Source organism: Lucilia sericata, unplaced genomic scaffold, assembly GCF_015586225.1.
Source record: "Lucilia sericata isolate MDLA Ls3-8-SP2 unplaced genomic scaffold, ASM1558622v1 Contig001066F_arrow, whole genome shotgun sequence".
Taxonomy (NCBI): Eukaryota; Metazoa; Arthropoda; class Insecta; order Diptera; family Calliphoridae; genus Lucilia; species Lucilia sericata.
In genome coordinates, this window is record NW_023995043.1 from 1 (window position 1) to 13,282 (window position 13,282).

A 13,282-nucleotide genomic window follows, 5' to 3' on the forward strand; every position below is an offset into this window, starting at 1 on the left:
AACAGATCAGACTATTTTTTCCAATTCACAACTGATGATTTGTTATTGTAGTGTTATCTAAACGAAATCAAAACTAATCTGAAAACTTTACAACATACAGCGTTACAACTATACATCACCGTTAGGTAAATTAGTCACATAAATTTACTACTAAATATAAAAGAAAAACTAAATATTACAAAATTTGTGTCTGAGTGCTTTTGTTCATTTTTTTTTTACCATAAAGTCTATAATTTCAAAACATTTTTAATATAATTCAAAACATCTTGATTGATTAGAATACCCATATGATCGACACCACTTAAAGCTAATGTTGATATATTCGAAGTTTGATAACCAGCCCAGTGATGACATGCTTGCAGGGAACGTCTATTAACGGTGCCATCTCCAATACCCATTATTAGTTTGGGTGTATCATCGGTAACGTCATCTTTTTTGTAGCGTAATCTTATAGGAAAAAAATAAAATAAATTTAAATTAATAAATGTTGTTTGCAGATAAACTGTTTGAAGAAGGAGTTTTCTTAAACAAACTGTTCGAAATTGTTTAAAGAAAGAATTTTCTATAGAAAACTGTTCGAAGACAAAGTTTTTTTTTTCTAAAACTGTTCAAAGTTTTCTTTAGAAAACTGATCGAAAAAAGAGTTTTCTTTACAAAACTTATCAGAGAAAGAAAACACTTCGAAGATAACGTTTCCTTTAGAAATCTGTTCGAAAAAATAGTTTTCTTTAGGAAACTCTTCGAAGATAACGTTTTCTTTAGAAAACTGTTCGAAGACGAAGTTCTCATTAGAAAACAGTTCGTAGTAGAAGTTCTCATTAGAAAACTGTTCGTAGAAAGAGTTTTCTTTAGAAAACTGTTCGAAGAAAGAATTTTCTTTAGAAACAGTTTGAAGAAAGAGTTTTCTTTAGAAAACAGTTCGATGAGAGAATTTTGTTTATAAAAAGCAAGAGTTTTCTAAAGACGTGAACGTAATAGTTTTCTTTAGGAAACTGTTCGAAGATAAAGTTTTCTTCAGAAAGCTTTTCGAAGACGAAGTTCTCATTACAAAACAGTTCTAAGAAGAAGTTCTCATTAGAAAACTGTTCGTAGGAAGAGTTTTCTTTAGAAAACAGTTCGATGAGAGAATTTTCTTTATAAAATTGTTCGTAGAATGAGTGGTCTTTAGAAAACTGTTTGAATAAAGAGTTTTCTTTAGAAAATGGATAGAAGAAAGAGTTTCCTAAAGAAAACTGTTCGAAAAAAGAGTTTTCTTTTCAAAATTGTTCGAAGAAGTGTTTAGAAAACTGTTCGATGAAAGAGTTTTTTTTTAGGAAACTGTTCTAAGAAAGTTTTCTTTAGAATACTATTAGAAGAAAGGTTTTTTTTAGAAAACTGTTCGAAGGAAGAGTTTGTTTAGAATATCTTTCAAATCGTTCTCTTAAGAAAACTTTTCGGGGAAAGAATTTTGTTTAACTGATCGAAGACTGTGTTTTCTTTAGAAAACTGTTCGAAGAAAATGTTTTCCTTAAAAAACTGGTGATTGCTTTTGAAAAACTTCTCGAGCAAAGAATTCGCTTTAACTAATGTACAAACTCCCTTACCTCTCTACCGTATCCAAACCATCACCATAAAGACAATGCAGCTCAACACCTGGAGGACTAAAGTTGATAGTATATGGCAAGGTATCTTTACGCATTTCCCACGCAGTCGGATAGCCAATATCATTGAAAAATTCCTGCATTTGTGCCATAGTATAAACACGTGAAGGTGTTTCTACTAAAACTTCAGAACTTTTCCAAAATAGAGGAGACGGCAAAAGCCAGGCCGATGAGGGATTAGTAATTTGTTCAGCTTTTAAAATTTTACCACTAAGGAAAAACGAATCGAGATCATCACCCATAGCAAAAACTTTTAAAGCTTTTATACTACCAGCCCAAGCACCGGCCAAACTTATTTGTCTTGCTATATATTTATCTTTCCATTCAAGGGTTTGTTGTCTTAGAAAAACCAATGTCATGGGACTACCCATGCTATGGGTTATAAAGGTAACCGGTGTTTGGTAATTAGCCTCATAGGTATCTTCAACTAGCTTCTTTAAATCAATAAAGAATTGTTTATGTTCATCTGTGATTTTAAGGCAAAGAAATCATTAACATTTCTATGTAGCTGGTAACTTAAGAAACTTACTTGGCGCTTTGCGAAAATCATAAGGAGCTCCATGCAGATTTTTTCTTCTCTCATAGCCCATATCCACCAGCATATTGGCAATATCCTTGAAATAAGCACCAGCCTTGTTATGTGTAGGATCTATCCATTCTACTACCTCAGGATTACCCCAACCGGGTATACGTATCTCTACACCAGGTGTATTATGAGTTGTACGTGTTATATTGTCATAATACAATTTAACATTATCAACCCAACAATAGACAGCTGGTATGACTATTAGTTCCAAATTAAGCCATAGATTAAACCAATCCGATTTACTGGCACACCATATAGGGGATGATGATTTATTTAGTCTAGCATCTACTTGACTCCCACCATCACCGGGAACTTTAGGGAAATATTTTCAATTATTAACTTGCTGTTATCTTATTTTTTTTTTATATTTTTAATTTTGATGGATTGTGTTATTGATGTTAAATGGTTAGTTTTTTACATGCTTAATGGTTATTGTTATTGTTATTATTTATTATTTTTTTTATGATTATACACTTATGGCAAACAAAAACATTCATATATTACTGTGCACTTTTTTAAAAACTGAAAAATAAACTTAAACTCCAAAAACGCAATTTCGAAAATAAAAACATTAAAAAACGATCACAACATGAAAAAAAAACTTATAAAGATTTGGCAATTAGAATACGAAAGCTGTAGATAAATGTTCGAAAACAGCTAGAAGACAAATTTTCTATAAAACCTGTTTTATATAGAAAACTGTTTGAAGACAGAATTTTCTATAGGAAACAGTTGACAGACAGAGTTTTCTAGGAACAACTCAATTAAAAGAAAATCTTTATAAAACTGTTCAAAGAAAGAATGTTCTTTAGAAAATTTTAGAGGAAGAACCTTTCTTTAGAAAACTGTTAGAGTAAAGAATCTTCTTTAGAAAATTGTTCGAAGAAAAGAGGTTTCTTTACAAAACTTTTCGACAACAAAGTTTTGCAAGATTTCTTTAGAAAACTTTGCCAAAAAAATTTTCTTTTGAGAGTTTATTTTGGAAAGTTGTTAGAAGAGCGTTTTATTTTGCAAACTGTTAGATGGAAGAACTTTCTTAATAAACTTTTCTTTTGAAAACTGTTTGAAGACAGAGTTTTTTTTTAGAATAATGTTCGAAGACAGAGTTTTCTTTAGGATAATGTTCGAAGAGAGAGTTTTCTTGTAGAAAACTGTTTTAAGACAGAGTTTTCTTTAGGATACTGTTCGAAGAGAGAGTTTTCTTGTAGAAAACTGTTCGAAGAAAGAATTTTCTCAAGAAAACTGTTCGAAGAGAGTTTTCTTTAAAAAACAGTTCGAAGAGAGAGTTTTCTTTAGAAAACGAAGAAAGAATTTTCTCAAACTGAGTTTGGAAAGCTGTTAGAAGAGCATTTTATTTTGGAAACTGTTAAATGGAAAAACTTCCTTAATAAACTTTTCTTTAGAAAACTGTTCGAAGACAGAGTTTTCTTTAGGATACTGTTCGAAGAGAGAGTTTTCTTGTAGAAAACTATTCTAAGACAGTTTTCTTTAGAATACTGTTCGAAGACAGAGTTTTCTTGTAGAAAACAGTTCGAAGAAGGAATTTTCTCTAGAAAACTGTTTGAAGAGAGACTTTTTTTTAGAAAACTGTTCGAGTTTTTTTTAGAAAATTGTTCGAAGAGAAAATTCATTTTGGAAATCTATTCGAAAAAAAGTTTTTATTAGAATTTTCTTTTTAAAACTGTTTAAAGTAAGATTTTTCTTTAGAAAAATCGAAGCGTGTGCTTCATATTTTTCGAATTTTCTGAAGAAAATTTTTCGAATACAATGTTATCTAAAGGAAACTTTATAGGAAACTATTCGAAGACAGAGTTATCTATAGAAAACTATTCGAGGAGAGAGTATTCTATATAAACAGTTCAAAGATAGGGATTTCAAGAGAAAACTGGAAAAAGAGAAAGTTTTTTATAGAAATGAGAAAAGTTTTCTTTTAGAAGAGACTATTTTTTATGGAGAATATTTTTGGAAGAGAGTTTTCCATATAAAACTTGTAAAATACTACCTTTTTTTAAAGAAAATACTTTAAATAGAGTTATCTATAGAAAACTGTTAAGAGAGAGAGAGAGAGAGAGAGAGAGTTTTTATAGAAAAATACTAAATTTTCTTTAGAAAACTAGTCAAAGACAAAGTTTTTAAAAACATTGTTGTCTATAAAAAACTATTCGACGACACAATAGTCTAATAGAAACTGAAAAAAAGAGTTTTCTATACAAAAATATTTAAAAACAAAGTTTTCTATAAATAACCGTATGAGGATTGTCTAACTGAATTTACAGCTGTTTAAAAAATAGTTTTGAGGTAACTTTATTAAGCTCTAAAATACAAATGTATTTCTTATCTAAATAATAACAACAAGAAATGGTATTTTAGCGGTAAGATGTTTTTTTTTTTTCATATTACATTATTAATAACAAATGCTATAAATCGTTAATGATCATGTAAAATGAAAATATGTATATATTTTTACAAACTGATAAGAGAAAAAAATACATATAAGAAAACTTATAAAATTATTAATTTTAAACGCTATTGAATTACAATTTTGCCTTGTTCATTTATTATAATAAAAAAAGTAAATAATTTACATAGTTCTTGATATTTATTTTCTATAAATGATGATTCTTTATACACTTTATTTAATCAAATTTATAATCATGGTTATATACAATAAATATATGTGTGATTCACATTGAAAAGTGAGCTTGAAATCTAATAAAAATCTATCTATAATGAAATAAAAGAATATTTCCCTATAGCTTGAAGATTTTGAGTTTGTAGTTCGGTATAAATTTATAATTATTTTCCAATTTTAGTGGAGGTTTAATAACATGTATCTTTTAATATTTTGAATTTCGACACTACACAAATGACTTCGAAAATTATCAGAAAATGTCTGTAATAAACCTAAAATAAACGATTATTATCTTTATGCATACAGGACTACAGTTTCCTATAGAAAACAGTTTGGAGCGACAGTCTGTAATCCAATAGTCGTAAAAAACTTTAATTATTTAAATAAATATGAATCATGACACCAAATGATAAATAAGCACATGCAAAAATATAAACTAGAACAAACATAAACAGGAACAGACCTTCTCACAAAACAAAGATAAAAATATAACATACGACAAAAATAAATTTAATTTAAAATTATGATTCAATGAAATTCGATGCACATTATGATGGACAGGCCCTTTATGAATGCACGGAGATAACAACATTAATATTTAATTAAATATGTACTACAATAAAATGAACAAAAGCAAAAAATAAGTAAGAGATTATGATCGTTTAATCTGACAATAGTATACCCTCTACCATTTTAATATAATTGGAACTGAACTGAAATCAACTAGAACTGAACTAGAACTGAACTAGAACTGAACTAGAACTAAACTAGAACTGAACTAGAACTGAACTAGAACTGAACTAGAACTGAACTAGAACTGAACTAGAACTGAACTAGAACTGAACTAGAACTGAACTAGAACTGAACTAGAACTGAACTAGAACTGAACTAGAACTGAACTAGAACTGAACTAGAACTGAACTAGAACTGAACTAGAACTGAACTAGAACTGAACTAGAACTGAACTAGAACTGAACTAGAACTGAACTAGAACTGAACTAGAACTGAACTAGAACTGAACTAGAACTGAACTAGAACTGAACTAGAACTGAACTAGAACTGAACTAGAACTGAACTAGAACTGAACTAGAACTGAACTAGAACTGAACTAGAACTGAACTAGATCTGAACTAGAACTGAACTAGAACTGAACTAGAACTGAACTAAAACCGAACTAGAACTGAACTAGAACTGAACTAGAACTGAACTAGAACTGAACTAGAACTGAACTAGAACTGAACTAGAACTGAACTAGAACTGAACTAGAACTGAACTAGAACTGAACTAGATCTGAACTAGAACTGAACTAGAACTGAACTAGAACTGAACTAGAACTGAACTAGAACTGAACTAGAACTGAACTAGAACTGATCTAGAACTGAACTAGAACTGAACTAGAACTGAACTAGAACTGAACTAGAACTGAACTAGAACTGAACCAGAACTGAACCAGAACTGAACTAGAACTGAACTAGAACTGAATTAGAACTGAACTAGAATTGAACTAGAACTGAACTAGAACTGAACTAGAATTGAACTAGAACTGAACTAGAACTGAATTAGAACTGAATTAAAAGTGAACTGAACTGAACTAGAACTGAACTAGAATTGAACTAGAACTGAACTAGAACTGAATTAAAAGTAAACTAGAACTGAACTAGAACTGAACTAGAACTGAACTAGAAATGAACTAGAACTGAACTAGAACTGAACTAGAATTGAACTAGAACACAACTAGAACTGAACTAGAACTGAACAAGAACTGAACTATAACTATAGTAAATCTAAACTAGAACTCAATAATACAGTTGTTATAAAATTAAAGTTTTAATTAGTAAGTATTAATTGCTTACATTTTATATTGATACAAGCCTATCTTAATCTTAGAGATTTATTAAAATTATAGTAATATTCCCAAAGAATGTTTTTTTAACATGAAACACATTATACCACCCACTATGCAGATGTAGGGTATTAGTAAACACAAATATAAAATGAACAAATGTTAAACCAAAAATAAAATTTTATAGCTTTTAAAAAGAAACGATGATTCAATGATAATTGTTAAACTTTAACACCAACTAATTAAATATGTATACTAATAAAAAAATATATATACATATATAAAAACACTTACCAAATATCACCGGTGACAAGCGTTTTTCTTCTCTGGGCGTAATGGAAGCAGCAGATTTTTTACGCGAAAACGGCCAGAAGCCTTGACCAACATGAAATATTGTTAAAAGGATAAAAAGTAAAAAAAGAATCTGTCGCATACTTTTGTGTTACACAAACACACAAGTGAACAGACAAATTTAAGAGATCAATAATTTGTTGCTATTTTTAATAATATAAATGCTATAAACAATGGAAGTGTTCCACAAATATAATTATACTGAAATTCCCGCCGTTTTTAAGGTGTCTATTTTCTTCTATTACCAAAAACAGTTTTTGTAGTTCAGTTTTTATTTTTTTTTTCACTACCAAACAAAGAAATATTTTGTTCTTGTTTATTTTCGCACTGAATTTTTATTTTGCTATTATTGTTTAGTTGTTGTTGCACATTAATTGTTTATTTGCGTTGCTTGAATACGATTAAAAACAACTTTTTTATCAATAATACTACATTGATGGTTGTTTTTTTAATAGGGAAGTAAAAAACAATAACAATTTTGATGAACTTGCTGCTGAGAATAATAAAAAACAACTGCTGAAAAACAGCTGTCTACAGAAGTTATTTTTAGGTTAGTTAATCTATTACAAATTAGTACAGGGTGTTGCAGATACTATATATAACTAAATATAGCATCACTTATTATATTTTAAAAAGTATTTTTATTTAAATGCAATTAAAAATCTAACATTTAAATGCAATTAAAAATCTACCAATTTAATATAGTTTTCGGATCATTTGCTGCTTTATCTTTAATAAAAAATATTGACTTAATTGAATTTTATTAAAGCAGTGATTTTTTTCGTACGTTGTTTATTTTCATCGTTAATTTCTTTAATTGTTTTACATGTTGCTAACACTGATTTTAGGCGCCTTTTTGTTTACCTTTTTCTATTATACATATTTTTTGTTGCTCAAGATCAATTTGATTTCTTTTTTACTTGTTTTTTAATTAAAATGTTTTAATTTAAAAATATCCATCAAATTATGTTAAAATAGTTCCTGAAAACCCTTATTAGTATTAATTAAACCTCATCAAGATGTATTCACCTAAAACAGTATTAACCTGTCCCACGGATTTCAACTTTCCCTTTGCTCCTTATACTATACAACAAGAATTGATGCAGGAATTGTATAAAGTATTGGAAAATAAAGAAATTGGTATATTTGAAAGTCCTACAGGTACGGGCAAGTCCTTAACACTTACATGTGCAGCTCTTAAATGGTTGGAGGATCATGAGCAGTTGGTAAGAAAAGAACTTTTGCAACGTTTGTCTGAAGTACAAAAGGAAGTATTAAAATTAGAAAAGGAATCTCAAGAAGTAACGGATTGGCTATCGATGCATTCCAAAACATCACAGCAACGTCAGGAACTATTAGAATTAAAGGATATGCAGAAGCTATTGGATGAGTATGAGGAGAAATTGAATGAAATTAAAAGTAAACAAAAAGTATTGAAACAAAAGCGTACCAAAAGCATTACACTAAACAAACAAAAGGAATCTGAAGCCGCAGATGTAGCGGAGGAAGTCAATATTTTACTAGATGATTCGTTTACCGCAGATAATGACGAACATTTGTTCCCCAACGAAAAACGTGAAAAGTATCGTGATGTACAAATCTTTTTCTGCAGTCGTACTCATACCCAATTGGCCCAGGTGGTAAGGGAAATAAAACGTACAAAATATGGTGAACGCGTACGTTGTGTTTCATTGGCTTCTCGTCAACAGTTGTGTATACACAAACAATTGCGCAAACTAAATAATACCGCCCTAATTAATGAGAAATGTTTGGACATGGCCAAAGAGTCCAAAACAAATGCCAAAACCACTGCCTGTCATACGGATGGTTGTGTACAGAAAAAAGCTCGCATAACTCAATCAAAAGCTGGACTAAATGCAATAACAAAATGTGAATTTAAAACTCCAGCTTTAGTACAGGATTTAACTGATCTATCCTTAGGGGATATTTTAGATATAGAGGATCTAGTTACTGAGGGAGAACAGCTACAGGCTTGTCCTTATTATGCCGCCAGAAATGCCACACAATTGGCTCAAATAATTATGCTGCCTTATCAACTATTACTGCATCAACGCACTCGTCAACAAAGTGGCATTGATCTTAAGGGTTCCATAGTGATAATAGATGAAGCTCACAATCTCTTGGACACTATATCACAAATGCACAGCTGTGAACTGAGTTTACAGCAATTACAAACTGCCCATCAACAGATATTAGCCTATAAAATGAAGTATGCCTCGCGTTTTAATTCCTCCAATTTGCTGTCTATAAATCAATTGTTGTTTGTCATAAAAAGATTGATAAAACTTCTCAAATCTCCTAGTTGCAAAGATAGCTCTAACTCCTTTCGCATGCTTTGCACCTATGAACTAATGTCTGAGGGAGACTTCTTTAACATAGATCTTTATCAACTGCTGCAATTTTGTGAAAATTCACGTTTTGCTCAAAAACTGCAGGGTTTTGCTAAACGTTTGGCTGCCCAACCAAATCCTAATGAAAATCAACCTCCTCCGAGTGGCAAATCAGCAGCTATAGGTCTTTTACAACGTCTACAAAAAGATCATACGGAAAAACAGCAGAAAACTTCAAAAAATAAACTGGAAGAGTTGGACACAAATACGGAGCAACATCCTATGGTAAAGGATAAAAATGTTTACCCCATAACCTCACCTATTCGACCACTATTAGCATTTTTGGAGTCTTTGTGTGAAAAATCAGATGATGGTAGAATCTTAATAAATATTGCTGATGAATCTGTTAAAAATTTTGAATCTCAAACAAGTTTTAAATATATTCTGCTAAATCCAGGTGGCCACTTTCAGGATATTGTTAAGGAAGCAAGAGCGGTAAGTGAATTTTTTTTTGTTTAAGATAACTAGAGGCACTACATTATTCTCAATAAAAATATACTCAGAAAATGGGATCAAAAAGAAACTCTAAAGAAACCTGTTTGCAATCGAAAGAACTTCCAATCAAAGCAACTTTTATATTGAAAACTTTTTTAAATTCAAAGCTACATTTCTATAGCATGGAGTCAAAGCAACTTTTCTAAAGTAATTTAGCACAGAGTTAATATAACTTTGCTAAAGAAATTAATAATTCTTTCAGATCATAGTTGCTGGTGGCACTATGCAACCCACAGCCGAATTAACTGAACAACTTTTTAACTCTTGCCCTGAACGTGTACAGTTACGTTTTTATGATCACGTTGTGCCCGATGATGCCGTTCTACCATTTGTGGTAACAAAAGGACCCAGAGGTAAAAACTTGTGCTTTAACTATGCCCAGCGATCATCTAATGAAATGGTAACTAATTGTATAATCATTAACTCAATTTATATAAAATTTTATCATTCTCTTTTCATATTATAGCTTTCCGATTTATGCACAGTTCTTGAAAATCTGTGCAATGTAGTACCAGCTGGCTTGGTATGTTTTCTACCCTCATATGATTATTTGGATATAGTTTACGGTCAGCTACAAAAGTCGGGTGTATTACAAAGAATTTCCAATAAGAAACGTGTCTTTAGAGAACCCAGAAACATCACGAGCAATGATAGTGGTTCTGGAAGTAGTACGGCCACTGGCCAAACGGTAGAGCAACTATTAAACGATTACGCTAAAGCTATCAAGCACAATCAAGGAGGTGCTTTACTGCTAAGTGTAGTGGGAGCCAAACTAAGTGAGGGCCTCAACTTTGCCGATGATCTGGGGCGTGGCGTTATAGTTGTAGGCATGCCATATCCTAATCGTAATTCTCCTGAGTTACAAGAACGCATGTCCTATTTAGACACTACTTTGGGTCCGGGTTCCGGTTCAGAATATTATGAGAATCTTTGTATGAAAGCGGTTAATCAATGTATTGGTCGTTCGGTACGTCATATACGTGATTATGCTTGTGTTTACTTGTTAGATGAACGTTATGCTCGTGAGAATATTCAGCGTAAATTGCCGCAATGGATATCGAGACATTTAAAAGTTGCCACCACATATGGTCAAGTCCAGGGAGGCACAGCAAAATTTTTTAAGCAAAAGAAGGTGTGAATGTATTAATTTTTTATCACGTTTTTTATTTTTATACCCTCCACCACCATCAGTGGTGATAGAGGGTATATATAACTTTGTCATTCCGTGTGTAACACCAAGAAATATTCATCTGAGACCCAACAAAGTATATATATTCTGGGTCCTTATCAAATTCTGAGTCGATTTAGCTATGTCCGTCTGTCCGTCTGTCTGTGTAAAACACGCTCACGATAAAACGAAGCAATAGAGCTTAACCAAATTCACCCAAAATGTTCTTCATTTTCCTAAGTTGTTTGGTATTGCAAATGGGCAAAATCGGTTCACACCGGGAAAAGTTATGAATCAAAATTTAAAACAACCTCGGAAAAAAATAAGCATTTTTTACACATTCTGATGTAGTTTTCTCGAAAACTATGCAAGATAATTCCATGGAAATCACCACACATTCGTTTCTGCACAAGATCTTGATCCCTGCTGAAAATTGCCGGAATCGGTCCACAATTTCATATACCTCCCATACAAAAGTACATATTCCCGGAAAATGGCTTTTTTGTTAATAACTTCCGCCACAATGTCGATATCTTCACAAAATTTTACAAATTAAAATCTTATATCAATAGAATTCTTTCAGAGGAAAAATTTTATGGATCGGTCCATAATTGGACATAGCTCCCATACAAGGTCCCCTCCCGAAAATCACTTAAACGCGCATAACTCATTACTAAATTAAGATATCCATACAAAATTTGGCACAAGTATTGCCCATATGCATAGAAATATTACTGTGAATTTTTTTTCCGATCGGCCCATAATTGGTCATAGCTCCCATACAAGGTCCCCTCCCGAAAATCACTTAAACGCGCTTAACTCATAACTAAATTATGATATCCATATAAAATTTGGTACAAATATTACTCATATGCACGGAAATTTAGTTGTGAAATTTTTTTCCGATCGGTCCATAATAGATCATAGCTCCCATACAAGGTCCCCTCCCGAAAATCACTTAAACGCGCTTAACTCATAACTAAATTAAGATATCCATATAAAATTTGGTACAAATATTACTCATATGCACAGAAATATTACTGAGAAAGTTTTTTTCCGATCGGTCCATAATTGGTCATAGCTCCCATACAAGGTCCCCTCCCGAAAATCACTTAAACGCGCATAACTCAGTACTAAATTAAGATATCCATATAAAATTTGGTATAAGTATTGCTCATATGCATAGAAATATTACTGTGAAATTTTTTTCCGATCGGTCCATAATTGGTCATAGCTCCCATAAAAAGTCCCCTCCCGAAAATCACTTAAACGCGCTTAACTCATAACTAAATTAAGATATCCATATAAAATTTGGTACAAATATTACTCATATGCACAGAAATTTTGTTGTGAAATTTTTTTCCGATCGGTCCATAATTGATCATAGCTCCCATACAAGGTCCCCTCCCGAAAACCACTTAAACGCGCATAACTCATTACTAAATTCAGATATCCATATAAAATTTGGTACAAGTATTGCACATATGCATAGAAATATTACTGTGAAATTGTTTTCCGATCGGTCCATAATTGGTCATAGCTCCCATACAAGGTCCCCTCTCGAAAATCACTTAAACGCGCATAACACATTACTAAATTAAGATATCCATATAAGGTTTGGTACAAGTATTACTCATATGCACAGAAATATTACTGTGAAATTGTTTTCCGATCGGTCCATAATTGGTCATAGCTCCCATACAAGGTCCCCTCCCGAAAATCACTTAAACGCGCTTAACTCATAACTAAATTATGATATCCATATAAAATTTGGTACAAATATTACTCATATGCACGGAAATTTTGTTGTGAACATTTTTTCCGATCGGTCCATAATAGATCATAGCTCCCATACAAGGTCCCCTCCCGAAAATCACTTAAACGCGCATAACTCATTACTAAATTAAGATATCAATATAAAATTTGGCACAAGTATTACCAAAATGCACAGAAATATTACTGTGAAAATTTTTTTCGATCGGTCCATAATTGGTCATAGCTCCCATACAAGGTTCCCTCCCGAAAATCACTTATACGCTCATAACTCATTACGTAATTAAGATACCCATATGGTACAAATATTACTCATATGCACAGAAATATTACAGATAATTTTTTTTCCGATCGGTCCATAACTGGTCATAGCTCTCATACAA

At 31.6% G+C, this 13,282-nt stretch overlaps 2 protein-coding genes across 2 annotated transcripts; one reads left to right on the plus strand and one right to left on the minus strand.

Moving 5' to 3' along the window:
• On the minus strand, positions 1-7,592 carry LOC119609839 (phospholipase A2 group XV-like). Its single transcript, XM_037964810.1, has 4 exons — positions 6,996-7,592; positions 2,170-2,538; positions 1,584-2,106; positions 1-447 (listed from the first exon to the last, which is right to left on the minus strand). The coding sequence occupies exons 1-4, from the start codon at positions 7,132-7,134 to the stop codon at positions 228-230; spliced, it is 1,251 nt and encodes a 416-aa protein (XP_037820738.1). The 5' UTR covers positions 7,135-7,592; the 3' UTR covers positions 1-227.
• Positions 7,593-7,925: 333 nt separating this feature from the next.
• On the plus strand, positions 7,926-11,192 carry LOC119609843 (ATP-dependent DNA helicase DDX11). The gene is made up of 3 exons (XM_037964815.1): positions 7,926-9,898; positions 10,161-10,358; positions 10,425-11,192. The coding sequence occupies exons 1-3, from the start codon at positions 8,072-8,074 to the stop codon at positions 11,094-11,096; spliced, it is 2,697 nt and encodes an 898-aa protein (XP_037820743.1). The 5' UTR covers positions 7,926-8,071; the 3' UTR covers positions 11,097-11,192.
• The last annotated feature ends 2,090 nt before the right edge of the window (positions 11,193-13,282 follow it).